This window comes from Mercurialis annua, linkage group LG8, assembly GCF_937616625.2.
Source record: "Mercurialis annua linkage group LG8, ddMerAnnu1.2, whole genome shotgun sequence".
NCBI lineage: Eukaryota > Viridiplantae > Streptophyta > Magnoliopsida > Malpighiales > Euphorbiaceae > Mercurialis > Mercurialis annua.
The window spans coordinates 6384906-6411739 of NC_065577.1; the positions used below are offsets into that span (position 1 = coordinate 6384906).

Genomic DNA, 26834 nt, shown 5'->3' on the forward strand with positions numbered 1-26834 from the left:
TTATCATTCGATCCTTTTATGTAAAAACAGTGATCTTCATTAATCATCTTAAAATCACATATCAACATGGACTTATGAAATTATAAGTTACCACTGTGTGGATGCAATTCTAAATCTAAATTCGCCACAATAGCCAAAATAGATTTCATTTCTTCTTCCGTTGCAACTTTTCATTCTTTCCTTAGAAGACACTCAAAATGCCTCTTTCATTGTTTTGGATTTATTATCATTAGTGAGAGTAACAACTAGAGTTTTTTGAATGCACACTCTAACGCAAGTGATAACAATCATCTTCACCAATTGAAATTGGTTTGGATTCCTCAACTCTCCCACTCAATTGAAATGTGTGAAGCAACCAATGTGTGCTCCTCAATTGAAATGTGTGAAGCAACCAATGTGTGCTCCTACTATCAAAAATAGGATTAGATACCTCACTTTTGAGGTTCAACTATTAGTTGATTTAGATCAACTTATCCTTCTTCTTGAATCTTATAAAGATGATAATAACTATCCAAATTTCGCTTTGTAGGAAAATTATCTTCAATGAAAATGACATCTTTGGACTCAATTTCTGTTTTCCTTCTATCATTATCCTTACCAATAAAAACATAACCTTTTGAGTTTTCAGAGTATCGAATATAAATACATTTCTTCCCTCTTGGTTCTGATTTACCAAATTTGTGGGAAGAATTAAGAATGTATGTTGCAGATCTTCAAGGACGCAACTCACTCAAATCGGGTTTTCTTTTAGCCCATAACTCATAAGGTGTTAAGGATACTGATTTTAAAGATACACAGTTAAGTATATAGGCTGCTATCAATAATATATCAATCTAAAAATAAATTGGGAGATTAGCTTGAGCCATTATTGATAGGAGTATTTTACTCCTATATTTAGGGTCGATTTTACTCGGTTTTCATCATGTGTAGTATTGTTTTTATACATTATTTGGCGTTTTTACGTTTAAAAGTGTTTGTTAGTGTTTCAGTGGAAATTAGGTGAAAAACGACTATTTGGGGCAAATTTATGGTGGATTGCGTGTACGAGTAAAAGCGTAGCTTGCGGACGAAGAAATTGAAGATTCACGAACGAGATTGAGAAAAATGGGTTGTTCCCGTTCGAAACAAAGGTTTCCCGAACGGGAACCATGCAGAATGAGCATGAGTCCCGAACGAAAAAGCCTTGTCCCGTTCGGGACTCAAGAAGGAATCAGATCTCAAAGCTTTCGGTCTACAGTTTTTTCGAACGTGAATGGTTTGTTCCGTTCGGGAAAGAAGAAAATTGGGCATGTCACGAACGGAACTATGGTTTCCCGAACGGGAAAGAAGGAAAATACACGTGCAGCAGACTTTGAATTGGACTGAAATTCCTCCTCCAATTACAATTACAATTCCTATTACAAATTGATTTGTAATACGAATTAGAAGACTCCGGAACTTCTCCTACTATATAAAGACCTTGTACTAGACTCAATTTAATATGTAGAATATGTAGAATAAATTAGACATTAGATTAGAGTAGTTATAATTTAGTTTTTATTAAATAGCTTTTAGTTTAGTTTTTTCCAGCAGTTTATAAGTAGTTTATAATTAGTTTCTGCAAGACGATTGTTGAAGATTTCAAGCTTAATCAAGACGATTCTTTCCGAAATTGACAACTCCGGTATTTATTGTTTAATTATGCTTTCTTCTTCATCATCCTTCTTGTTTTGTTTCAGTTTTTATATGAGTAACTAAAACCCTTGTTCAAGGGTTGATATGAACTTATAAATTGGTAATTATTTGGATTGGATGGATTAGTATTAATTCGTGTCTTAATTATTAATCTTATTGCTTGGATTAAATTAGCTACTTAGTTCATGATTTTGTGTTTAATTAACTAATTGAGAGATTGTTAATTAAATAGACATAGATAATTAAGAACTTAAAGAAAAACGCCGTGAGAGCGGGTTGGAATTTAGGTAGTCATTGAGTTTGCTTAATAATTATAATTTGATTATTTAATTCAGTTTTAATATCGTGAGAGCGAGTTAATAATTGGTTAGTTAATTAGGTTGTGATTTTATTCGGATCTTTGAGGCTTGAGAGGGCGGGATTCGGTGCTTTAGAATAGCTCGATTCGCGATAAAATCACTAAGAAATCCTATTCCATAATTTTACTTATTTATTTGGGATTATCAATCCTTGAACTTTTTAATCTTATTGTTTTAAATCATATTTTATTATTTGTTTTCAGTTTATATTAGTTTAATTAAATTACAAAACCCTATTGATTTTTCTAGCTAGCCGATTAAAGAATATTTGAAATTAGTGATTAAGTCCATTGTCTCTGTGGGATCGATACTTGGTCTTCCAAGTTATATTACTTGAGCGATATCGTACACTTGCGATTATTTGCCACCAAGTTTTTGGCATTATACACCTAACCATTTCAAGAAAAGTTATATTCCTACACTCGGCAACACCATTTTGTTGCAAAGTTTTAGGAGCTGTTAATTATCTCAATTTACCTTTTTCTTCACACAATTCTCTAATTGGCCCGATAGATACTATTTACCTCGATTAGTCCTTAAAGACTTTCACAGTTTTATCTAATTGATCCTCGACCTCATTTGAATGCTTTTAAGACAATCTAATGTTTCAGATTTATAGGAGATCAAATAGACATGAACATATCGAGTGAAGTCATCTATAAAGGTAATGAAGTACGAAACACCACGCTTTTCTTGAACATTCATTGATCTACAAATATCCGAATGAATAAGTTGCAAAAATAAAATTCAACTCATTTACCCTTTCCAAAAGGTTTTCTAGTTGTTATTTCTTATAAGAACACAAATGAGCGAAATGAATTTTGTGTTTGATCCTAAAAGACCATCACGTGTCAATCCATTCATTCTATCTTGCCCAATATGTTCTAATCTAGCATATCGTATCATGATTGCTAGATTGAGAAAATAATGAAAAACAAACATCGCTATTATTAAAATAACATTTAGTGTTTAACACTATAAAGACATCCACATAAAATCCACAACCATAATATAAAGTACCACTAGAAGTCTTAACATAAACATCTTGAAAAATAAACCAAATCCTAACAAAGCAATAATGGAGACCAAGTTCTGTCGAATCTCCGGCATAAAGGACAACATGTAAACATAGAATCTAGTCTTCTTGCAAAATCAATTTGCATGTGCTAATTCCTTTGACTTCAACTCTTGCAATGTTGCCTACATATATCACTTTAGAACCACTTGTAATTCGACAAAATCCATTTATGTCTCTAGCTACTCGGTCTATGGATCTTGAATCTACACTCCATATAGGATGAGATTCAGTTAGCAAAAAAGTACTAGAAACATAAAAAAAATAGAAACAAAACTTCTCTTAAAGAAGTAAGACAGGACTTTACCTTTTAAGCTCAGTGCACTCACGAGCATAGTGACCCATGTTTCCACAATTATAACAAGTCGATTTAGTCTTATCCCATTTTCCACCACGCTTTTGGTGCTTGTTTCCACCTTTTGGTCCCGGTCCAGCTCCATCCATCTTGCCTTTATTTTTCCAACTCTTTTTAGACCATTTACGCTTATGACCACCTTGTTTGAAATTAGATTCAGCAACATATGCTTGAATATCAGGTTTAGCAGCCTCGAGGCACTCATCCTCAAGTTCCAAGTGGAGCGCAATATCACTAAAAGTCTTAATATTCTCATTGTGAGTCATGTTCACTTTCATGTGCTCCCAATTATTAGGCAAAGATCGAATGACCGCTTGGACTTGTTGTTCATTTGTGAGGTTATGTCCAGCTGATTTTAGCTTCATTATCATATTCGACATATCCCTCAAATGTTGTTTCATTGTCTTGTTAGGGACTTTCTTATAAGTGTCGAATTTGATAGTCAGCTGCCTAAGTCTGGAGACAGTAGTTCCTCCAAACTTTTCGCGCAAAGCGACCCACATGGCATTAGCAGTGGAATACTGCTGATACTCATACACCAAATCATCGTTCATGGAACTGATAAGGATTCCTCTTGCAGTTGAATCCTTTTTCTTCCAAATAGTGTATGTAGCCATGTCGCACTTAAATTGCGCATCATTGACATTTCCCTCATCGGCCATTGGTTCATCCATTACATTATTAACAGCATCAAGAGCTTCTTGCTCCTCAAGCACATAATATATTTTCAGATGCCATATGTTATAGTTGTCGCCATTGAGTTTCTCACCCTTATTAAGTTCAGCTATGATATTTTTCGAAGCCATTTCAATTCAATAATAACTATAAATAGACATATTTAATGCAAAAATTAATCTATTATGTAACCATACACATCACCATCATATTAATCTAGTTGCAATTACAAAATAAGTTATAGAAATTTTTTCATATGAACTAGAACCAAAAGTTCACTATGTTCCCAATCAAATTCATCATTCAAATGTTAAATTTTCTTTAACTTAATTTAAATTGCGCCATTTAATTCTTTGATGAGAATAACAAAATTCTACCAATCATAGAATGCCAATCTCATAAAATATTTATTGGAATAATTTTAATAATTCATAATATTTTAATGATCATGAAATATTTATCAAGCATTTAAACACACTATAACTCAAGAATAGTCACCAAAATAATAAAATAAAATTATTTAATCGGGGTATGAATCAAGTTTAGAAAATTAAATAAAATTATTAGTAATTTTCTAACACTTGTATACAATTTCTATGAATTTTCCAATTGAAAATTCTTTAACAATTGCATTTTAATCAACTAAATGATTCATAAAATTCAAAATAAATATGTAGAAAATAGATTTTCTCCCACTGAAATTCAACATTATTCAAAATATTTTCTCAAATATATTTAATATTTTTTTCATATTTAATATCTGTCAAAAATAATTTATTTTGAATTTCTAGTAATAATAATAATAAACTATAAATTAAATATTAAATAATCCATATTTTGAAAAAATACAAAAAATATACCAAAAATTCAGAAATAAAAATTACAATTTTTCGATATTTTTTCAAAAAAATTGGACACTAGAAGCAGTTGGCACGCTCCCCCACGCGCCACATATGCGCATGGGGAGCATTAAAGCACTGACTGCTTATGCAGTCAGTGTCACTCGCACCAGTGGCGCGTGTCACCACTCCTTCCTTTTCAGTCTCCGAAATTTTTTCTACCCTCCTATTTATGACTACTCCGAGTTTAACGGTGTAATCGGATTTAAATTTCGACATTGTTTGATGCAGGTGTGAATCTCAAACTCCATTAAAGAGAGTGTAACATAACCTTTTATTTTCAACCATCACACCTCTTCATTTAAAATTATTTCCAGATTTTTCATTTTCATGTAGACATATTCAAAAATTCATAACTTTCACTACACAAATCCGTTTTAGATGATCTTTATGTCATTTTAAAGATGACGTTACGTAGTTTTCATATACGTAATTTTTACAAAATTATCAGTCATAAAAATGGTCGAAAAAATACGTCAAAGTTTCTGGAAAAATACAAAAATTTAAAATTTCCAGAATTGAGTTTTCAACACTCAAACTTTGAATAACCATAACTTTCTCTACACCAATCCAAATTTCGTGTTCTTTGTATCGTTTTAAAGCTTGAACATCATACTTTATAAATATATAAATTATATATCATAAAGCACAGAATTTGGATATTTAAATTTCATACGAAGTAGAGCAAATTATAATGCATATAACATTGAAAATTCATTTTTTTCAAATATTATGAATTTTAATCAATCAAAGCATGAAAATCATCATTATAAGCTCTGATACCAATGTTGGAATATGCGGAAATTAAATATGATCATTCTAGACATACTTTTTGTCGATTCCACAAGTTTGATTGATTTAATGCACTAAGTCTCAAGTATTTTCACAATGAAAAATACTTATATTTCACCACCTAATGTACTTATTAATTGTATATATTTTGGTAGAGAATTGAGTTATGATTCATTAGTTAATTATGTATTTTCAATACATGTATATATAAGCAACTAAAAGGTTCCATGAACAAGTGTAACTCTTCATAAAGTTACCACTTTTCATAGAGTTGCAACCTTTTATGAAAGGTATTGCACCCTTCTCTTGCATATCCATATAGTCAATTGGGTTCGAGTCAATTCGTCATGGGCGATCCGATCCAAATACCAACAGTTGGCATGCTCAGTCTCTAAGAATTTAGATAGCATATTATTCAAGTGTAGAGCTTGTTTGTATCAATGTAGTGCAGTTAAACAATGAAGCCAAAGTTTGAGTCTTCCCTCATTATTAGAAGCTTGTTGCATAGAAACCCAATACTCTAATTGAGAGTGAGGTCGAAGAGGATGAAATACACACCGCCTTTGGCTATGATTCTTGGGGAAGTTAGCAATCAGTATTATGACATACTAAATTAACTCAATAGATAGTATCTTTACTATTTAAATTCAATCTCTTGTCATTACAGTAATTAATCATTGAAATCTTAGAGTTTTTTGCCAACAGCTGATAGCTTTTTCAATATTTTTAATTATTTAGACAAAACTACCTTTATTAGGATATATTGTTTTTTAATATATATATATATATATACTAGTTTCGCATTACGTGCTATGCACGTGGCTTGTAACGTAACTCGTCAATGAATATATTAGTAGTAAATTTATTATAATTATATCAATTTTCTATTTATAATTAATATTAAATTAGTTAAGAATTTTTGTAAAGTAAATATAATATATTCGGTTATTAAATTTTTTTCCATACTAAATTTATTCTTCTTTTGGTTTTATAATAACCATAATTAAATAATTAACTTAATTTTATTAATAATATTTTTAAAAATAATAAAATAAAAATTTAAATAATAACATATTAACCAAATACAATATTTTAATTTTAAAGTTCAATCAAATTAAAAGATAGGTATTCCTACTAATTTGGAGACAATTTAGTTATTTTTTACATACTAAAAATTAAATTGTAGATAATTTAGCTACCTATTCTAATTAGGACTTTAATTACAATAGTGATTAATTAAATAACTAATTAGTTAATAACTATAAAACCTTTATTTAGTAGTAAACTGAGGATTATTCAGTAAATTTGCCTGTCCCCCCCCCCCATCCGTGCTTTTATATATAGTATAGATATATATATATATATATATATATATATATATATATATATATATATATATAGTTATGTAAATTATTTTTAAATATTCTGATATTATATATTTATATTAACAAAACTATAATTTAATTATTTTTTTAAAATAAATCATAAATTTATCAAAAAATATATAAATAAGTTTAAACTAAACGTTCCTTCTTATAAAAAAATAATTTTTAATATTTTTATTGAATATTATATAATATAAAATATTTATAAATTAATAAATAAAAATAAAAATTATACCCTTTACGGTAATTTTATATATAAACAGTAACAGCTAATCAAATCTCACCAAACACGTATAGTCTATGAGCTATCAGCTACCAGCCAACAGCTAACAGCTATCAACAACAGCTAACAGCTATCAGCTATATGAAACAGCTGAATCAAACAGGCCCTTAATAAAAAATTTCATGCCTATACTTTCATACCTTCTACATGAAGAAATTAAGTAGGTACAGTGCAAATCATCTAAACGCTGCCATTCACAAAATACAAAAGCCATGTATTAAAAATGCTGACAAAACCATAGAGAAACACATAACGCCAAACTTGGTTGTTGGGTATAAATTAGGTTTAATCACCAAAAAATGCCAAACCTATACGTTTTGTGTCAATTATAGCCAAACCTTTAAAAATCACCAGATTTAGCCAAACCTTATATGTTCTGTTTCTTTTTTAGCCATTTTTGAATCGAACCGGTTTTTTTGACACCGTGTCGTCCACATCACCGCCAACTAAGCAATTGGCTGGCATGTCAGCTGAAATATTTAAATAAGGTTTGGCTATAACTGACACAAAATGCATAGGTTTGGTATTTTTTGATGAATAAAACTAATTTTAAAATTAAATAATTAATTATATTATAATAAAATTCATATATATTTAAAAAATCATATTTTTATTTAACGCTAATTAAAATTAATTTATTTTTACTAAATTTAAATAATTATAATATTTTTTTTATATATTTGAGGGATATATAATTAATTTAAATTCTAATAAAAACAAAAAATGTCATATTCATTTTAAAATTTATTTTTTTAAATTCCAGTCGTCGATTCTTTGACACCGCCGCCGTTTGAGACCCAATTATTCGTCTTCCAACGAACAATCTGAGAGTAATATACACAACAAACATACGACAGTGTTCATAAGTCAACTATACACATATAAATATAAAATAATTACTGAATAGACTGTTTATTTAAAGGACGAGTTTAATTATTTTTTCATTTTTTTCTTTAAAAAGTGAAGCTCATTGTGGTGTAATCAATATATATCATGATGTTTATAAGCATAAACGCATATGTCATTTTACTCGGCATAACCAAAAAATTACCTTAATTTATACATAACTATTTTATTTATTACCTAAATCCAGTCATAACAAGATCTCAACAACATTAAAAATACTAAATCAAGTTCAAAATCATCATAAACATTAAATCCTTTCACCAAATTTAATTCAATATTAATTTCTAAGTAATACGTTAATTCATTTTTTTAATAACATATTCATTAAAATTTATTATAATATAAATTTATTAGATTTAATTAGGTTTAATAAAAAATTAAAATTAATTTTAATTAGTATTAAATAGGAAATATTAATTATTTTTAAATATATATAAATTTCATAAATGATATAATTAATTTACTAATTTAAAATTAGGTTTATTCACCCAAAAAATACCAAACCTATATTTTTTGTGTAAGTTATAGCCAAACCTTATTTAAATATTTCAGCTGCCATGTCAGCCAATTGCTTAGTTGGCGGTGACGTGGACGACACGGTGTCAAAAAAACCGGTTCGATTCAAAAATGGCTAAAAAAGAAACAGAACATATAAGGTTTGGCTAAATCTGGTGATTTTTAAAGGTTTGGCTATAATTGACACAAAACGTATAGGTTTGGCATTTTTTGGTGATTAAGCCTATAAATTAAAATTAAGGTTCATGTTTTCATCTCTAGAAGATTGCATATTTGAAAAAAAAACTAACAGCAGACATGATACAGTGAATATTTGGGCTAATAATCATGGACGGTCCTCGACCTTTGCACTAAGCTTCCCTAAACCCCCTCACCTTTCAAAAGCTTCACTAAACCCCCTGACCTTTATGGCGGCGCCATTCACGGCCCTTCTGAAAAAAAAAAACACAAAATCGCGGCGCCGCCAACGATTTAATCGTTTGCATGCGTTTTCCTCGCCACCTGTCGACCCACGTGACCTGTCCTCTGTCAGTTGCAACAGTCCCTCTCTCTGACATGCCGGTTGACTTTTCAAATTTTAAAATCAAAAAAAAAATTAACCGCTCGGTAACTTTTATCTCTCTTTCATCTTCTTTCTGACATACTCTTTCATCCTTCTCTTCTCTTCCCTTTTTTCTTCTGAAACTCATTCTCTTCCCTTTTTTCTTCTGAAACTCTCATTTTCACACCGCCATTGTCTCGTCGATTGCCTGTTCATCTTCCGTGCTTTCTGTGTTTTTGCATTGTGAAGAAGAAAAAATAACGAAGGAACAAAACATAAATTTAGAGTGAGAAAGATTGATTTTTACTCTTGTTATCTGGTTCATGTGGTTTAGGGTTTGATTAACGTGGTGTATTTACGCTCTCTGTGTCACAGGTTTTTATAGTGAAAGAATTACAAAAATGAGAAAGAAAGGAAAAGGAAAATCAAAGGAAAGAGAACGAACGGGACCACCTGGAACTGCTGGATGGGGTTTAATGGATGAGAGCGATAGTGACGAAGTGGTGGAAGGTATGTAGGACCACATAGTACTTTGGTTTCTGTAAATGTTTGTTATTCTATGCTTTGATTTATTAGCCGCTTTTGGACATAGGACTACAAGTTGCTTTATGTTTATTTACTGCTGTAGGACCACTAGTTGGTTTGATTTGTTTAATCTTTGTACGAGTTGTTTATTGTTTTCACGTTTCTGTTGGTTGGCATTTACTATTATTTTTGTGTTGCTTGATGGTTGTTGGTGTGTTTAAATATTTGTCTGTTTGCAGTGTCACCAGGTTTTTTTGAATTTTTTCAAATCAACCTTCACATTAATGGGGCATTGGGGGAATGGGGTTACCATGATGGGGAAGTGTCCACCGGCGTTTATTCTGTGTCTGGTATGACTATGAAGAAATTAGATAGATGGATGAAAAGAGAAAAAGTTGAGGGCTTAGTTGATTATTACTGGAAAGAAAAAGACAAGGAATTTCATGATTGGATTAGACCGATAAATCACGACGATGATGCTATGGAAATGGCAAGTGCTGGGAAGAGGGACGGAGAAGTGGATGTCTATGTTAGGAAACTGACCGTTAAAGACATTGAGGCTTTAGTCCCTCCGCCCCCTCGCCCCCACATGTTGTAATTGAGGAGATACCAAATCCCAAAGATTTAGCTTATGTGTATCCCACTCCCGTGAAAAAAGTAAGGGGTAAACCATTGGCTACCAAGGCTGGTGGGAGTAAACCACTGGGTACCAAGGCTGTTGGTGAAGGTCCTTCAGAAAGTGGGGGGTCATGGATGAGTCCATATGTAAGTGAATATGTAAGTGAAGGGGCTTCTATGGTCCAGGGAAATACGCAGGCTCAGGGGAATGAAGGGGCAGATTTTTTGGGACAAACTGACACTGGGAATGATGAGGTTGCTGGTGAGCGGGCAAATGAAGAGGCAAGCGTTCAGATGGCTGATGAAGATTGCCATGATAAGGGGGATGGGGCTGCTGAAGATTGCCAACTTAATGGGGCTGAGGCTGGGGCTGAAGCTGAGGCTGGGGCTATGGATGGGGCTGAGGCTGAGGCTATGGATGGGGCTGAGGCTGAGGCTATGGATGTGGCTATGGATTTGGCTGAGGCTGAGGCTGGGGCTGCTGAAGATTGGCAAGTGAATGGGGTTGAGGCTGGGGCTAGTGAACAGCATGGGCCACAAGAGGAAGAAGTTCCAATTCAGGGGCCACATGAGGAAGCTCAGGATTTGGGGGCTGACGATGGGCCGCACATGGATGAGGTAGAGGGGCTGCATGATAAGGGTCCTACTCAACAAACTCAAGATGTGGACTTCGACAATTTCTTCCAGACCCAACATCAGCCCCCTTTTGAGGGTTTATTTGAGGACCAGAACAGGGAACTACCGCAAAGGCAAAGTGAAGACCAGCCACCAATGCCCACTGAAGAAGAGCTTCATCATTCACATGAATGGGTTGAAGTTGAAGATTGGGATGATGATCTAGATGAGTACATTGTGGATCCTGATTATGACATCTTGGATGGTGATGAAGATTTGACTACCGAGTTGAGGTCAAACGGTCAGTTGCCTGAAGAGAATGAAGAGAATGAAGAGAATGAACAGGATGAAGAGAACGAAGAGAATATTGGTGCTTCGCAGAACAGGGCTGGTGGGAGACCCAAAGGTAAAGCCCAATTTGAGTCTGGTGGTGTTGACAGAACAATTCACCAGGACACTGTGGGTGGTGATTCAGAGTACGTAGAGTCTGATGGTAATAGATCTATTTCAAATTCAGAAGAAGAGGGGGGGGAGGATTTTAATGTGTTTGATGAAGACCACGACCATGAGGGTCCAACTTTCTCTATTGGGATGTTGTTCACTGACAGGGAGCAGTTTAAGAAGGCCTGCCGTGAGTGGGGGATACACCACAGGTACCAACTGCACTTCCCTGTAAATGAGATAACAAGGGTGAGGGCAAAGTGCTACTCAAAGAGCAAATGTAAGTTCTACGTGTTTGCCTCAAAGCTGCACCTCAAAGATCCCAATGACAACACATTCCGAGTGAAGACCCTTGATCTGCGCCATACATGTCCTAAAGTGAGCAAAAACTTCCACCTGACTAGTGCAGTCCTCGCCGACAAGTACTTAGAAGAATTTAGAAACGATCCTGAATATAAGTCTGAAGTGTTTGTGAAGAAGATTCAGACGGACCTAAAACAATCAATAAGCATTCAGCAGGCAAGAAGAGCAAGAAGGGCAGCATTGGACAAATTGGAGGGTGATGAAGACCGGCAATATGAGAAGCTGTATGACTATAAGAGGGAGGTTTTGAGAACCAACCCAGGCAGCACGGTGGAGTTTAAAGAAGCAAGGGGGAAGTTCCAGGGAATGTATGTATGTTTTGATGGGTTGAAGCAGGCCTTCGTGAATGGGATGAGACAGATTGTCTGTCTGGATGGGTGCTGGTTGAAGGGTAAATACGGGGGTCAACTTCTTTCTGCAACAGGGATTGATCCAAACGACTGTATGTACCCCTTAGCATATGCCTGGGTTAAAACGGAGAACACGGAGACCTGGATGTGGTTTATTGGGCTACTATCAGTTGATCTGCACCTTACGAATGCCGCTGTTTTCATGTCCGATAAACAAAAGGTACAATCCTATCTTGATTAATGTGCTGTATTAGATTTTTTACATTAAGATCAGGGTCCTTTGGTGAATAATGTACAAACTATAGGGTGTGTTATTGATTGCATGGGTGATTATATTTCGTGCGCTTGTGCAGGGTTTGTTGAATGCTGTGAAGGAGTTGTTCCCATATTCAGAGCATCGATTTTGCTGGAGGCATTTGTGGGCCAATTTCAGGAGCACATTTCACACGCAACACATGAAGCCCTTCATCTGGAACATTGGAACAGCAACATACAAAGCAGCCATGGATAGAGCAATGAAAGCTCTGGAAGACAAACATGACGCTGGCTACAAATGGATCAAAGAGAGGGACAGGAAACACTGGTGTAGAGCGCTGTTCAAAGAGGAAGTTAAGTGTGATATCCTCCTAAACAACCTGGCTGAAGCATTCAACAAGTACATACTTGCTGCAAGAGAGAAGCCAGTGTTGACAATGTTCGAAATGATAAGGACGCAGCTTATGAAGAGGATTAATGACAAGCAGAAGTTTGGGGGAAACATGGAGGGTGAGCTGTGCCCAAAGATCAGAAAGAAGCTTGCTAAAATCATTGATTATGGTTGGAAGTTCACCGCAGATCCTGGTGGTAGCCCTCAGTGGCAGGTAGAGGGCCCAGGGGGCCAGTTCGTGGTTGATTTGGCTAACAGAACATGCACATGTCGAAGGTGGCAGCTTAGTGGAATCCCATGTTCGCACGCTACGCCATGCATATATGGAAATAATCAACGGCCTGAAGAGTTTGTGGATGATTTCTACAGTGTAGCTACGTATCAGAGGGTATACAGCTATGTAATCAACCCTATGAATGGGCCAGACATGTGGGAAACAGACCCTGAGCCGGCTAATATCATACTCCCACCATCCCCAGTACATAAGAAGAAGAGGGGCAGAATACCAACGGCCAGGAAAAAAGAGGCGGAGGAACTAGAGAAACAAAGGGTTGAAAAAGCCAAGGAAGCCGCTGCAGGTAGGGAAAAGTTGCCAAGGAAAGGAAATATGAGAATGACGTGCAGTTTATGTGGTCAATATGGACACAATAAGAGGGGTTGCCTAAAGAGGAGTGGGGGTCAGTCAACTCATGAGGTTGGTGGTCCGTCAGCTGAAAGAGTGCCTGGTGGTCAGTCTGTTGAAAGAGAGCCTGGTGGTCAGTCTGCTGAACGAGAACCTGTGCTTCATGACTCTCCAGTCACCCTCCGCTGGATGATGGATGTAAGTGAATGTGTGGTTTTGTTGTTTTTAGTTTTTTGGTTTATTATTCCTTTAATTTTATTTTGGGTCTGTGTCTTTCCATGGCAGGGTACAAGTCAAGTCGTTCATAGGTCACCGAGTAGACGTGACACCTTTCCATTTGTGGATCAAGCAGTTCCGGCGGAACCTCCGCTTACTGACCAAGGCCAACCAGACCAGAACCACCCAGGTGATGCAGAAGAGAATGCCTTCAACAGCCAACGGAGCAGTGTTGACGATGGAGCTCCGTCCCAACCTATCCCGACGCAAGCTGAAAAAGGAAAAGGGAAGCGGAGAGCTAAAGATGTTCCCTCTAGATACATGAACATCCTGAGGAAGAGATCCAAAAAAACGTAGTGCTGGAACATGGATTAGTGGTAGTTATTTTGCTAATTATTATTGTGGTGCACATAGGCAGTATTTTGAACCATGCTTTTGATTGTTTTGAGCCACAATGTTGTGGTTGTTTTAGGAATGGAATGTTATGAAACTTAGGAATGTTATGTAATTAATTCTTGAATCGGTGTACAGACATGAAAATTCTTAATATAAAAGTACTCTACTAAAGACTTCAGAATCGAAATTAACACCAGAAAAGTTGAGTTACATAATAAAACGATCAATAAGACAAGTTTCACAAATGATTTATAAGCCTTCAGTTCCCCTATTATTTTCTCTAATCCGAGCAGCTGTGAGTTCATTCTTCAATTCTCTAATCTCCATCTGCAGTCCCCTATTTGCAGCATACAAGTCTGTTAGCTCCAGCTCCATCCCCTCAATTTTGTTAGCAGCTTTAAGAAGCTCGTCCTCCACTTCAATTGCATCAATTATACTTGCTCTGTCAATCAAATGCTTCAGCTCGAATACATCTCCTCTGAGCTTTTCCCCTTCTTTCTGTAGCTCTCCATTTGATCTTTTCATAGTATACAACATGTGCTTCAGGTGAGGAGCATATTCCTCGTCATACCACATGAAGAAGGGGCATCGATTCACCCGCATCTATACACAACAGTTGGCTTTAGAAAATGCCATATAAAAAATACAAACACATTGAATAAAACCCTAATATCCAAATGACTCAAATCAGAAACCCCAAAATTACCGTTTTACAAACCCTAATATCCAAATGACCCAAATCAGAAACCCAAAAAATTGTCGTTTTACACAAGAAGAAGAATTTCATACAACTAACCTTAGCATTTGGACATCGAAAGAATCGCCTCCCAGGATGCTTTTCAGTCCAACACACCATGACCTTCGCCTCCAATCCGCATTTGCATTTAGGAACATTGCACACAGGGAATCCATCTACATAATCCTCTTCTGAAAATCCTTCGGCCATAATTAGGAGATCGACACAAGAAAGAACCCTAAAATCGACACAAATGGAAAGGTGTCACGTCTATAACAGTTTATAACAGTTTATGTTTGTCTATTGTTTTTTAGCAACGATAAGGTCAACATTTTACATAATCACCTAAGGTACTTATCCTATGTTTTAAATATCGTCCACGGTACTCATTCTTTTATTTCAGGATCAACCATGGTACTTCAACTTTTAATGAACTATCACTTAAAGTACTTAATCTTGATAATTAAAACAATAAAGGTTCGTTGGTAATTAAAAAAGGGACATCTGTCACACCTGACAACGAAAAGCAAATCTGAACCCTGCATAAATGAAGGTGCAACACATTATTCAACTGAACACTCAACCCCTTTCTGAAAACCCTCGTCTCATTTTTTTTCTTACCAGCCTTCCCATAGATCTCCACTCCCAAGACACAACGACAATGGAAGGACAAGCTAAACAAGTTGTGTGCGACTGTGGAATTCCATGCCGTATGCAGATTTCCTCCACCGAACGAAATCCAGGACGGAGATTTTACGGCTGTTCGAAGAGAAATGTAAGTATTTTAGATTTTACGGCATTTCGAAGAGAAATGTAAGTATTTTTTTAAAACTTAATCTTCATTTGTTGCCATTTAACTGTCGTTTGACCTACACTACACAGAATCAATGCGATTTTTTTGCGTGGGTGGATAACGACATGGCCTATCAGATGACGATGGTCAGGAATTTGAAAAGTGAGGTTAATGGCATGACTGAAGAACGCAACAAAGCTCTACTGGAACTAGTTCATGCCCATACTCAGGTGGCGGCTAAAACTGACGAACTGGAGCAACTTAATGAGGCCTTCGAGGGATTGAAGGAGTCCATTGAGATGTACCACGAAGAAAATGTGCTTATGATCCAGGATAGTGGTCTGCAACTTATGGAGATAAACACTCTGAAGAAACACGTCAAGCTGATGGAAGTCAAGTGCTCAGACATGGAGAGGAAAAACAAGATCATGAGGCTTGGTTTTTTTGTGGCATTTACAATTGCCGGTTGCAGTTTATCCGTTGCTTGTTTGAAGAAAAAATGATGCATTTTCTATTAAGTGACAATGGCTTGTGTTTGTGCAGTGTTGTTAGTAAACTGCGTTCCAATAATTTTTTGTATTATCTTAAACTCATTTAATTTGCTTGTTGGGAAAACTTTGTGTGATTCAAAAATTTAAATTACAGTACTGTCGTTGATTACATAATTTAAGTGCAGGTGCTGTCTTTCATAATTAAATATAAGTTCAGGTGCTGTCTTTCATAATTGGTCGAAATGTCAAGGGCTATATTAGACTTCACAGAGAAATAAACCGCCAAAAAAATGAAAACTTAATGGCAAAGATTAGCAATGGGTTTTCCAAGAAACCCTTTCATTACACACGTTCCATCAGTTGTATTGTTCCAATGCAGCCTCTTCGTTAACCACAACCACTAACACAAAGGGCATGTAAAGAAATTGAAGAGTCATGATGGTAACTTATTTAAATAGGCAACCACAGCAACTGATTCAACCATTTCAGATTACACAAATTGTTCTTATTCTCAGAAAAACCAGAAGATGTCCGATAATATTGTTGTGTCTTCACTTAATATGGAACTCATGGATTGCCCAATATGCTGTGAACCCTTAACAACTCCAATTATTCAGGTTTTTACCCATTTATTTATCTTTACCGTTTACTGTTATTTATTTCTGTAATTGTATTGTTTAATAATTGTATTTTTTCTGTAACTATATTTAGTGTGAAAATGGGCATGCAACATGCAACTCATGCTCGGAGAAGACTCAGAAGTGCCATTCTTGCACCCTGCCTATCAGAAGAATGAGGAACCGGATTCTTGAAGATGTTGCTGACTCTTTGAGAGTTTGTTGCTCGTTCAAGAATTATGGATGCCCAGCAACTGTGAGGTACCCCGAAAAGAGCAACCACGAAAAGTTCTGTTCTTTCATAGAGTGCTCATGCCCCATTGAAGTTTGCAATGTTAAGGGAACCTCTGAAATGATTTATGCTCACTGTAAAGTGATGCATAAAGATTTTGTGAAGCCGTTTGTTTTTTGTCGTAAATTCCCTGTTTCTGTTCGGCTGAATGATAATTTCTTTATTCTCCAAGAGGAAAACACAGACATTGTGTTTGTTCTGAACAACACAACGTGTTCTTATGGGAATATTCTTACAATCTGTTGTCTTGCACCGTCACAAGCTGGATGTTGCCCCTATGAAATTGAAGTGAATGCCAACTCAAGTCACAAGTTTCACAGTACTACCCAGAACATTCAAGGCACCGGCAATTACTATCGTTCTTTTTCAGGGTTCCTTCTTGATAGTGACCACGAATTTTTTGCTGACGGTATGATCAAGATGGAGTTTTGTGTTTATCGCGCACCGGAGCTTGCTTAAGAGGATGACCTGTTTATGTAGTCTTGTTTATGTATTTTTTGGTTAATTTTGGTGAAGATGGATATTTTTGTTCTTGTTTTTGTTCTTGTTCAGGGTTAATTTTGGTGAAGATGGATGTTAATGTAATTTTTTTCTAAACGTTCTGAAATGTTTGAATATTTAATGAAGTCAATTATTAATCTTACTTTTATGCTTGTTTATATGTCTTTACGAATTATATTTTACATGTTTTGTAAGTAGTGTAAGTAATGTATGTTCTATATGTTTTATGTATATTTTTTTGTCCAGCGTAACAAATATCAGGGTCCACTACTCAATCTATTTTAAAAAGTCAGGGACCTTATGTGAACAAAAGTATAAGAATGAAAGACAGTGGTCATGCATGAACCATACGTATTTCATTTCTCTAAAAATAAATTTATAAAATTTCCAACATATAAGTGTCTTTGAATAAAATAACAACATATCAGGAAATAATAAACAATGCTAAATTATGAAATAGCACATATAAAAAACATATAAGTGTTTTAAAATAAAATAACAACAATATCCGGAAATACAAAACAACGCTACATTTATTTGTTCTTTCGTTTTTATTTGTTCTTCTGTTTTTTGCTGCACCCTTCTTCTGGACCTTCAGCCACATCAGATGGGCCTTCATCAGCAACAATCTCCACTTCCAAGGCTTCTACTTGGCCCTCATCTTCAGTGCCGTACCACTCTAGCAACAATAATTCATCACCTGGACCTTCTTCAACTCCCGCGGCATCTTCAACTGCCTCCACTGGACCATCTTCAACTGGCTCAAATGGATCATCTTCTTCAATTTCTTTCAATTCTAACTTGGGTCCACTCTCAGGCACCAAATTATGCACATCATCAGAGGTTAAATATCGAACGTAGACATCAACCACACCTTCTTTTAGTGCAGCCCTTGCCATCTCCTCAACATCTCTATCATGTTCAAGAGGTTTTATCCCTCGATGATAGTCCAACTCTGGCTGCCTCCAATAATACATAACCAGCCGCTTCACTCCAATTTTTTTGGCCCACAAATCAAGCCTATTCAGTGACAGTTGGGAAATGTCAAAACATCTTGCACACACGTCGCCCCACAAATAACCACCTTCTCCAAATTCTCCATCATAGTGCAGAACAATTTCCAGGATCTGAGAATCCACTTCCACAGTACGGGCTGTTCAAACAAACAATATGGAGACATTCATTCACAGACATTATGCAAAACAAATCAACAAATTTTACAACCAACTTGAGAATAACTCCCCCCAAAAAACATACCCATAAACCTAAAAATTTACAATAAACCTAAAATCACAATTTCAAGTACCCAAAAACACATACCCAAAAACCAACAAAATTACCCTAAACACTAAAATTAAAATTCGAACCTGGCCGTTTCTTCCCTTTCGTCTCATCACTGCCGAAGAAGATCTTTTCTTTTCCCATTATCTTCTTAGCCTGTTTTACCATATAAAGATATCAATACCAAAAAAGTGTGCACATGACAGTAACTTTACAAAAATTGATCAACCATTTTTTTTCATACCCGGATTTGTTCTTCCTCGAAATGCAACGCAGGCGAACTACAGAACGAGAGAAAATGAAGAGCAACCAAACGACGATGACAAACGTCTAGGTCAGAGGAGATGGGAAATAGAAAAAGACTGATTTCAAAAACAAATATAATGAAGAAGAAAGAGTATGTCAGAAAGAAGATGAAAGAGAGAGAAAATTTACCGAGCGGTTAATTTTTTTTTTGATTTTAAAATTTGAAAAGTCAACCGACATGTCAGAGGGAGGGACTGTTGCAACTGACAGTGGACAGGTCACGTGGGTCGACAGGTGGCGAGGAAAACGCATGCAAACGATTAAATCGTTGGCGGCGCCGCGATTTTGTGTTTTTTTTTTTCCAGAAGGGCCGTGAATGGCGCCGCCATAAAGGTCAGGGGGTTTAGTGAAGCTTTTGAAAGGTGAGGGGGTTTAGGGAAGCTTAGTGCAAAGGTCGAGGACCGTCCATGATTATTAGCCGAATATTTGTTTACCTAAAATTAAGGAAAAATTAGAGAGAGAGAAATTAATTTAAAAAACACGTTTATTTCTTAAAAATAGAGAGTTGGTTTGGCTCTCTAGATGTGGAGAGCCAAACCAACTCTTTATTTTTAATTTTAGAAATAAAGAGTCCATTGGACTATTATTTTCTAACTATATTCTTTATTATAAAGAATTTTGAACTTATAGAGAGTCTATTGTAGATACTCTAATATGATAGATTTAACATCATTATTACAATAATAATTAGTGAAATATCTAAATATATCTTACGAATAATATTTAATAAAATTATCGTTTTAAACTTTATTATTTATTGTGACATGATAATAGTTAATTTGTAAAAAGATGTATGTGATCTCCTAAGGTGAAGAATAACATCCACCTACACAACATCAGCGATTAAAGTAGATTTTAGTAGTTCTTTTTTTTTTTGAGGAAGATTTTAGTAGTTCTTTAAAACTCAAAAATGGCAATAGAAAAAGAAAATATATAGACTACGATAGTGAAGCCAAGAATCCATGAATTATCTTTGAAAATTATGCCCCATGTAACGAAAAGCAAAATCAAAGTTATGTAATAACTAAATGGTGATAAAATTGAAAATTTATTTTTTTTCCAATAAATTTCAAATCTAATAATATGTTTTAAAGGAGACACTATTTTTATTTAATTATATATATATATATAGTCCAGCCATCAGTTAAAAATAATCATTTAAGATTTAACATGCTAAACTCGTAAAAAAAAATCAAATATGGAAAAACCGTTATTCAATATTGGTTTTGTTTAGCAGATATATAAATATTCTTCAAAATTATAAAAATGAAAAAAATAATCAGAAAACAAACTATTAGTTTTTTATAAAAATATTAAGAAGTGCTGGATTATGTCTTGTGAATTTCTTATTAAACCTGAAAACAGAATAGATGGTTAATAGGACGGTGTTGTTTGATTAACTTTCTGATACTAAATATCTTTCTAAATTAAAGTTTGTTTTTGAATAGACAAGTGATTTTGTATATTCGGTCATTTGGGTATTGCTCCCTACGTCCCAATAGAGTTGTCCACTTTGAGAAATTTTTTTTGTTCCAAAGTTCTCATCCATTTTAAGAAAGTAACAGCTTTTACACATAATTTTCCTATATTATCTCTATTTAAATTCACTAATGAGTAAATTAAAATAAATTGAAAGTATATTTCACATTAAATAAGGGTATGACAAGAAAAGTAATTTTTTTTTAGAAAACCCACAAACAATGATTGTTTTTTTTTTAACTGTGTGATAAAAACAAAGTAGACAATCTATTGGGACAAAGGGAGTATTATTTTTCTAGCGATTATTAAACGCGTTTTGGAGTAGATTCTGTGATTCGAGCGAATCCTTTTTCAGGTCTTAGGTCATGATGAGTCTCAGGGACTCAGATATTGATGTTGGTATGCTTCGTCATAGTCGAGTTTTGAAATTCGCCCAAAAGAGCAGATCATATGCGATTCGATTTTACCATATTTATGCTACAATTCGGTTTCCATCAAAAAAGCATATTTATTAATTTGAAAAAAAAAACAATGAATATGGAATAAAAAGCACAAGATCTTAATTTACGACGATGACATGTCACAAGATAGACAAAGATATCAAATGTTTGACAATGAGCAGTTTATGTTCATCTATCAATAATGAGAAAAATAATGTAATGTGGCTAACTTATGAAACTGTGATAATGAGACATGGTACTGGAAATTGGTGGTAATCAAAGGCAGCAGTCCCAGCTTGGATTTTTGTTTGCTTTTATACCGATTTAAGTGACAAGTTACCATATAAATTGTCTTTGTAGATAAATAAATTAGTCACGGATTAAATAATTATGTACAATTAATTTTATTTTGACAAATTAATTATGTACTATTTAAATCCTTCATATACAAAAGCAATATGGGCAAAGTGTAAAGCATAATCTATTTTCCCCTACTCTAAAATTAAAAGATTAATACATAATAGTATATGCTTGGATTATATTAACTATATCATATCATTTTATATTTTTATATAATAAGAAATACTGCTCTTTCTATTTTAATAGAATTGTTCATTTTTTTACACCAACTCTTTTCATTTTTTATAAATAATATTTTTTTAAATTAATTTTGTATAAATCCACTAATAAACTATTATTTATTATTATTTATCGAAACATATAGAAAATTTGCCCACTTTTAACGAAAAAAAATATTTTACTCTTTCTCAACTAAAGATTGATTGAAATTGAAACACTCGGAGTCCCTAATTATTTTTATCTTATTCTCTTTTAAGATAAATTAATGCAATTTAAGAAAAAATAGTTCAAATAAGGATGATAAGTTTAATTGTCCAACAAGTAAGTTAGTGATTATATTAAATAAGAATACTAATAAAAAAATTATAAAAAATTATAATATTAATTATAGTTAGTATTAATAAGAGATAAAATTCAAAATTTATGAATATTATTTTGAGGAGTGTTTATCCCACACAATGAATGTGTCACGCCATTTTTACTACAAGCCAATAATCATTTTCGATAGAAAATCTTTATTTACTATTTATTTTTTTATCATTAAACATTTGCACTGGGCTAACGCCTCATTGGTTTGTTGTACGAATGGCATGACGCAACCGTTGCGTTGTATAATTATTTTATTTTGAGACATTTAAAAAATTTAATTTAATGTGCACTTTCATGAAGGTGATTAATGCATGATTTAATTAATGTTAACTATTAATCAATTGTTAGATACTTAGATTAATGCTCAATAAATAGGTAAATGAAAAAAAAAAGGTAACTAGAACAGTAAATGAAATGTGAGAGAAATCTTACTATAGTACGTAAAAGAAATAAATAAAAAGAAACAAAATAAGCAAATAAAAAAAAAGAAACAAAATACAAATTAGCCCATGGTTAACCATTTAGAATATTCCATCATATATGTTAGATAAATTACATTAATATGTATCATGCAGTGTCTGAATTTTAAAATATTATATTTGAATTTCAAAACTTTTATATTTAAAAATTAGTATTTTAATTTTTTAAAAATATATTTGTCACGACCCAATTTCATGAATCGTGACCGGCGCTAGGGTATGGGTATTGTTGTACCAAAACCCGTAGCAAGCCTTGCGGAAATCAAATAACATTTAAACCTGCAGAAAACTGCTCGGGGGCAACCGAGACTCCAACCTAAGTCTAGCAATTTATAATACAGTTCTAATATAAATAACTTAAGTATCTGAAATATACCACGACATGCCTTAAATATAATATTAAAATATTCCAGTGTAAACATGCTAATAATAAATAATCGGTCTACTCGACAATCCCAATGCAATAACAAATGTAATATATAAACTAGTTCTACTGCGGTCTAAGAGTTTGAAAACAGAAACTAGTTTAATAACATAAAAAACCTCCGAGGAATCAAAATAATCGGAGTGGACCGGCTTTCAAATCACGAACCTGGAAAATTTGGGAAAACAACGGGGTCAGATATACTGAGATGAGTTCGCAATACTATTTACATTTATTAAGTTTAAAACCCTTAAATCAAAACATCTTTATACTAATATAATATGATTATGGAAAACAGTATTGAAATGATCCCAGCGTAAGTATGACATAGCATACCGAAACCCAGAGTGGACGGGAACAAATCCTCGTCATATAAATATAACAGCGTAAGCAAGACTTTAGTCTGCCGTTTCCCAGAGTACTCACCGGTGCACACAGTCTCGATACAAGCCTATCGAGTAGCTCGTTTCAATCCAGATCCATAATCGCTTAAAACAGTTCAAAAGCATTTATAATACCAAAATAAATTGCGGTACTTAATAAAGCGGTAAATAGCACTTCAAACTCACTGCTTGCTTATCCACGTGATCTTGGCAAACAGCTAACCCTGCGTAGACTCCGAAGCACGAACAGTCGACGGGTCTAAAATAATAAATAGGTTAAAATCCGTTGACCCCTAACTCTAAGATCACTAGACACCACGTAGGACTAGCACAATTAAATAACCAGATAAATCACAGAAGAACACAATTCTCAAATAAATTATAATGCCGTAATTAATTCAAGACTATTGAGTTCGTACTTAAATTCAATCCGAAAATCTTATTAAAATAATATTTAATTGATAAATAAAATCAATTCCTCAAATAGTGAGTTAGCCGAATTTTTCAAAACTACCAAGCTAAACTCACATGTCGGTGACCCAAGTCCAAACCGACCCAACCATAAAGCCAGAGTTATAAACCACAGTTTATAATTAATATTAAATAAAATATTAATTAATATCAAAATAGAACTCAATAGCTTGAAACCCAAGTAATTAAATATTACCGGCAATATCTCAAATAATTACATAGCATAATAAAGCAAAAATATGACTTTAATTTCAAAGGCACCCTAAGCCAAAAATATCAAATTATCAATTAAATAATAATTAATAATAATTATTAATTTAATTTTTAAATACTCAAATATTATTTTTAGGTCTTAAAAATAATATAATTCATTTGACAACTTTTAAATAAAATAAAATCCCAATACTTATTTAATATAGTCAATATAAAATCTTATGTATAACTATTATAAAATTAATATTTAATTTAAACTTAAAATATCAATGCCCGAAGTAATTTCAATTTATAAATAATTATATTATTTAAAACGTTAATTAATGAGTCGAAACCAAATTCGCAAATTGAAATCAAAAATCAATTAAAACAGTTAAAAGATAAGTTTAGGAACCAAAAGATTTAAGACACAAAAACTTGATAACCAAAGTTATCATTTAGCCAATAAGAATTTGAATTGGCCAATAGCCATATGACACAAAGTCATCTTCTTCATTTATACACAAACCAAACCCAAACACACAACTCCAAACAATTGCAGAACTTCAATCATTAACCAAACTATCAATTCATTAACTAACTAACTAATGAATTTGAATCATACAAACTAAAGACTTCCTAACCTAACCATAATCAATAACATATTCAAACTTGGCAAGAACCCAAAGCAATGAAATCAAAATCAATCACAGTAACCAAATTATCATAACAAGAAACGAGCTCAAGACAACCGAAGATTCAATCACTGAGACATTAAAACGACGAGCTAACAATCACACTAACGATTAACCATTCAATGATAGATAACCTAACGATCAAAGGAACAACCAAAAACTCATGTAAACAACCCCCCACACATTCGGCAGAAACCTTCAACATGTATACCGAAATAATACGTGAAAAAACGATGAGCGGCATCGATTGTTACGAGTTCGTTTACGTACCGTTTGACGAACGAATGGTGTAGAAACGTAGATGCGTGAGTCTACTTTCACGGGAAACAAACGGAATTGATTTCGACCTCCGAACGGCTGCCAAACGAATCAAATTTCAGAAGGATCGAATTAACTTTAAAACAGAATTTCCAGAAAACGGTAAAACGGCGGCGATTGGTACGAGAAATATAACGTACCGTTCTTCGAAACAAAAGTTGGGATTTGTAGATACGTGAGTCTTCTATCTCTGGAAGGAAGCGGAACCTATTTCGGTTCAGAAACGATAGAGAAATCAGTGATGAACGGAGATGTCGTTTTTGAACAAAACTGAAATTAATGAATCACAAACTTACCAAGATTTGGTAAGATCCTGAGATGATTATAGCCGATGAAATTCAGAGAATTTGGAGAGGGAGTGACGGCCAAAGTTTGATGAAGAAGTAGGGAAGGAATTTAGGTTAAAAACGTTGCTTAAATAGGGTAGGAAATCAGCCTAAACGAGACAGCCGGTAAGGTCTCGTTCGAGACCTTCTAGTCTCGAACGAGACCTGTGTAATTTAACACTGGTCTCGTTCGAGACCAGCAGGTCTCGAACGAGACCTTAGTTAAATTTCACAGGTCTCGTTTGGGACCTGCTGGTCCAAACGAGACCGGGTCAACCTATTGGTTGACCCACCAATTAAAACCTAAACCAAAATTTTCTCAAACCATCAAATCGAATCACGAAATCACAATCGACCCGAATTTAAAATCGAAAACTCAAAAAAATAACTTTAAATTTTTTACGGGTTATTACATTCTCCCTAACTTATTAAAAATTCATCCTCGAATTTAAAACAAAACCATCGACGTACCACTTAACATAAAGTTACACGTCCGACTGAATAAAATGTACAAGGCCGATAAGAAAACGCATCCACAAGATACCCTACGAAAATCAGGACAACAAAAACAACGAAACTGCAAACGACCTCTGTCCTTAAAGAACAGTTCTCAACCAACCCAACTGTAGTTAAATTAATTCCATGCTCAACGACATACGCACATGCTTAAGAAAAACTCAACATGTTGTCCCTCAAAACAACTCAAAACCTTCAGTTGCAAAAACTGAACACACTCAAAGGTCACCAAAGTACTAGCATAACTTCTACTAGGCATAACGATAACATAACTCTAGGGCAGTTCAACTAAGATACAAACAGCTCTACTACCCAACACTCGGCTAATATACATAGGATAATTAAGATCAAATCTCGAATCGCAAAACCGACACTGGCTCGCAATATAAGCGATCACAACACACATAAATACCAAATTCTGTTTCTAACAATTAGGTGCCCAACTAAAAGTAACACAATTTCCCAACCGAGAGTCACAATTACTCTATACCAAAGTGGCTTCCAAAAACCAGCTCGAAGCTCATCTATTATAAAATTCCAAATATCAAATACGAGATCAAACAATAAGCTCGACTATAGTTCTTACAATTCCAACTCTTTTGCCTCAACAAAAACAATAACATTGCAGTATAGTTGATAAAATCTATCATTCCTAAACCCTTACTTCCTTTTACTTATAGCATCTCTACATCAAAAAGTCCGAAAACAAAACCCTATAACTTCAGATAATATTTCGGTTCCAAAACAAACATTATAATAATCATCTAATCCTAACGATTAGTACCAGCTCGATAATACTATTAACTTGTGAATCAACAACAAGAAAACTCATAACGCAATTCAAAGAAAAGCGAGCCTCTCTCATGATAACAAAATAAATTTCTATATCAATGA

General features: G+C 34.0%; 4 protein-coding genes and 1 long non-coding RNA gene across 7 annotated transcripts; 3 read left to right on the plus strand and 2 right to left on the minus strand.

The window, feature by feature from the left end:
* Positions 1 to 9239: 9239 nt before the first annotated feature.
* LOC126659630 (E3 ubiquitin-protein ligase SINA-like 10) lies at positions 9240 to 17812 on the plus strand. Of its 3 annotated transcripts, XM_056104207.1 has the most exons (6): positions 9240 to 9525; positions 9710 to 9746; positions 9836 to 9970; positions 15613 to 15763; positions 15871 to 16889; positions 16984 to 17812. In XM_056104207.1, the coding sequence occupies exons 5-6, from the start codon at positions 16800 to 16802 to the stop codon at positions 17638 to 17640; spliced, it is 747 nt and encodes a 248-aa protein (XP_055960182.1). In that variant the 5' UTR covers positions 9240 to 9525; positions 9710 to 9746; positions 9836 to 9970; positions 15613 to 15763; positions 15871 to 16799; the 3' UTR covers positions 17641 to 17812. The 3 variants fall into 3 exon arrangements, with proteins under 3 accessions (XP_055960182.1, XP_055960181.1, XP_055960183.1); XM_056104206.1 differs by having other exon boundaries at positions 9240 to 9746; positions 15919 to 16889; XM_056104208.1 differs by lacking the exons at positions 9240 to 9525; positions 9710 to 9746; positions 9836 to 9970 and having other exon boundaries at positions 14787 to 15763.
* LOC126659631 (uncharacterized) lies at positions 13388 to 14327 on the plus strand. The gene is made up of 2 exons (XM_050352945.2): positions 13388 to 13838; positions 13926 to 14327. Exons 1-2 carry the CDS (start codon positions 13431 to 13433, stop codon positions 14211 to 14213), a joined length of 696 nt encoding a protein of 231 aa, XP_050208902.1. The 5' UTR covers positions 13388 to 13430; the 3' UTR covers positions 14214 to 14327.
* Positions 15650 to 16284, plus strand: LOC126661520 (uncharacterized). Its single transcript, XM_050355370.1, has 2 exons — positions 15650 to 15763; positions 15871 to 16284. The coding sequence occupies exons 1-2, from the start codon at positions 15650 to 15652 to the stop codon at positions 16282 to 16284; spliced, it is 528 nt and encodes a 175-aa protein (XP_050211327.1).
* A 294-nt stretch (positions 17813 to 18106) lies between the features above and the next one.
* LOC126661281 (uncharacterized) lies at positions 18107 to 19682 on the minus strand. The gene is made up of 3 exons (XM_056104056.1): positions 19208 to 19682; positions 19050 to 19119; positions 18107 to 18835 (listed from the first exon to the last, which is right to left on the minus strand). Exons 2-3 carry the CDS (start codon positions 19105 to 19107, stop codon positions 18234 to 18236), a joined length of 660 nt encoding a protein of 219 aa, XP_055960031.1. The 5' UTR covers positions 19108 to 19119; positions 19208 to 19682; the 3' UTR covers positions 18107 to 18233.
* Positions 19683 to 23606: 3924 nt separating this feature from the next.
* On the minus strand, positions 23607 to 25556 carry LOC126661404 (uncharacterized). The gene is made up of 4 exons (XR_007635650.2): positions 25395 to 25556; positions 25239 to 25305; positions 25051 to 25137; positions 23607 to 23681 (listed from the first exon to the last, which is right to left on the minus strand). It is a non-coding gene; the product is annotated as an uncharacterized LOC126661404 (long non-coding RNA).
* Between the last annotated feature and the right edge of the window lie 1278 nt (positions 25557 to 26834).

What these genes read in the sequence shown, in the direction of transcription:
- LOC126659631 (XM_050352945.2), top strand. Translation starts at nt 13,431, where the DNA reads ATGAATGGGCCAGACATGTGGGAAACAGACCCTGAGCCGGCTAATATC. An exon ending in CCCTCCGCTGGATGATGGAT is followed by an intron (nt 13,839 to 13,925) that starts GTAAGTGAATGT and finishes TTTCCATGGCAG; the next exon opens with GGTACAAGTCAAGTCGTTCA.
- LOC126661520 (XM_050355370.1), top strand. Translation starts at nt 15,650, where the DNA reads ATGGAAGGACAAGCTAAACAAGTTGTGTGCGACTGTGGAATTCCATGC. An exon ending in ACGGCTGTTCGAAGAGAAAT is followed by an intron (nt 15,764 to 15,870) that starts GTAAGTATTTTA and finishes TACACTACACAG; the next exon opens with AATCAATGCGATTTTTTTGC.
- LOC126659630 (XM_056104206.1), top strand. Translation starts at nt 16,800, where the DNA reads ATGTCCGATAATATTGTTGTGTCTTCACTTAATATGGAACTCATGGAT. An exon ending in TAACAACTCCAATTATTCAG is followed by an intron (nt 16,890 to 16,983) that starts GTTTTTACCCAT and finishes AACTATATTTAG; the next exon opens with TGTGAAAATGGGCATGCAAC.
- LOC126661281 (XM_056104056.1), bottom strand. Translation starts at nt 19,107, where the DNA reads ATGGGAAAAGAAAAGATCTTCTTCGGCAGTGATGAGACGAAAGGGAAG. An exon ending in GAAAGGGAAGAAACGGCCAG is followed by an intron (nt 18,836 to 19,049) that starts GTTCGAATTTTA and finishes TTGTTTGAACAG; the next exon opens with CCCGTACTGTGGAAGTGGAT.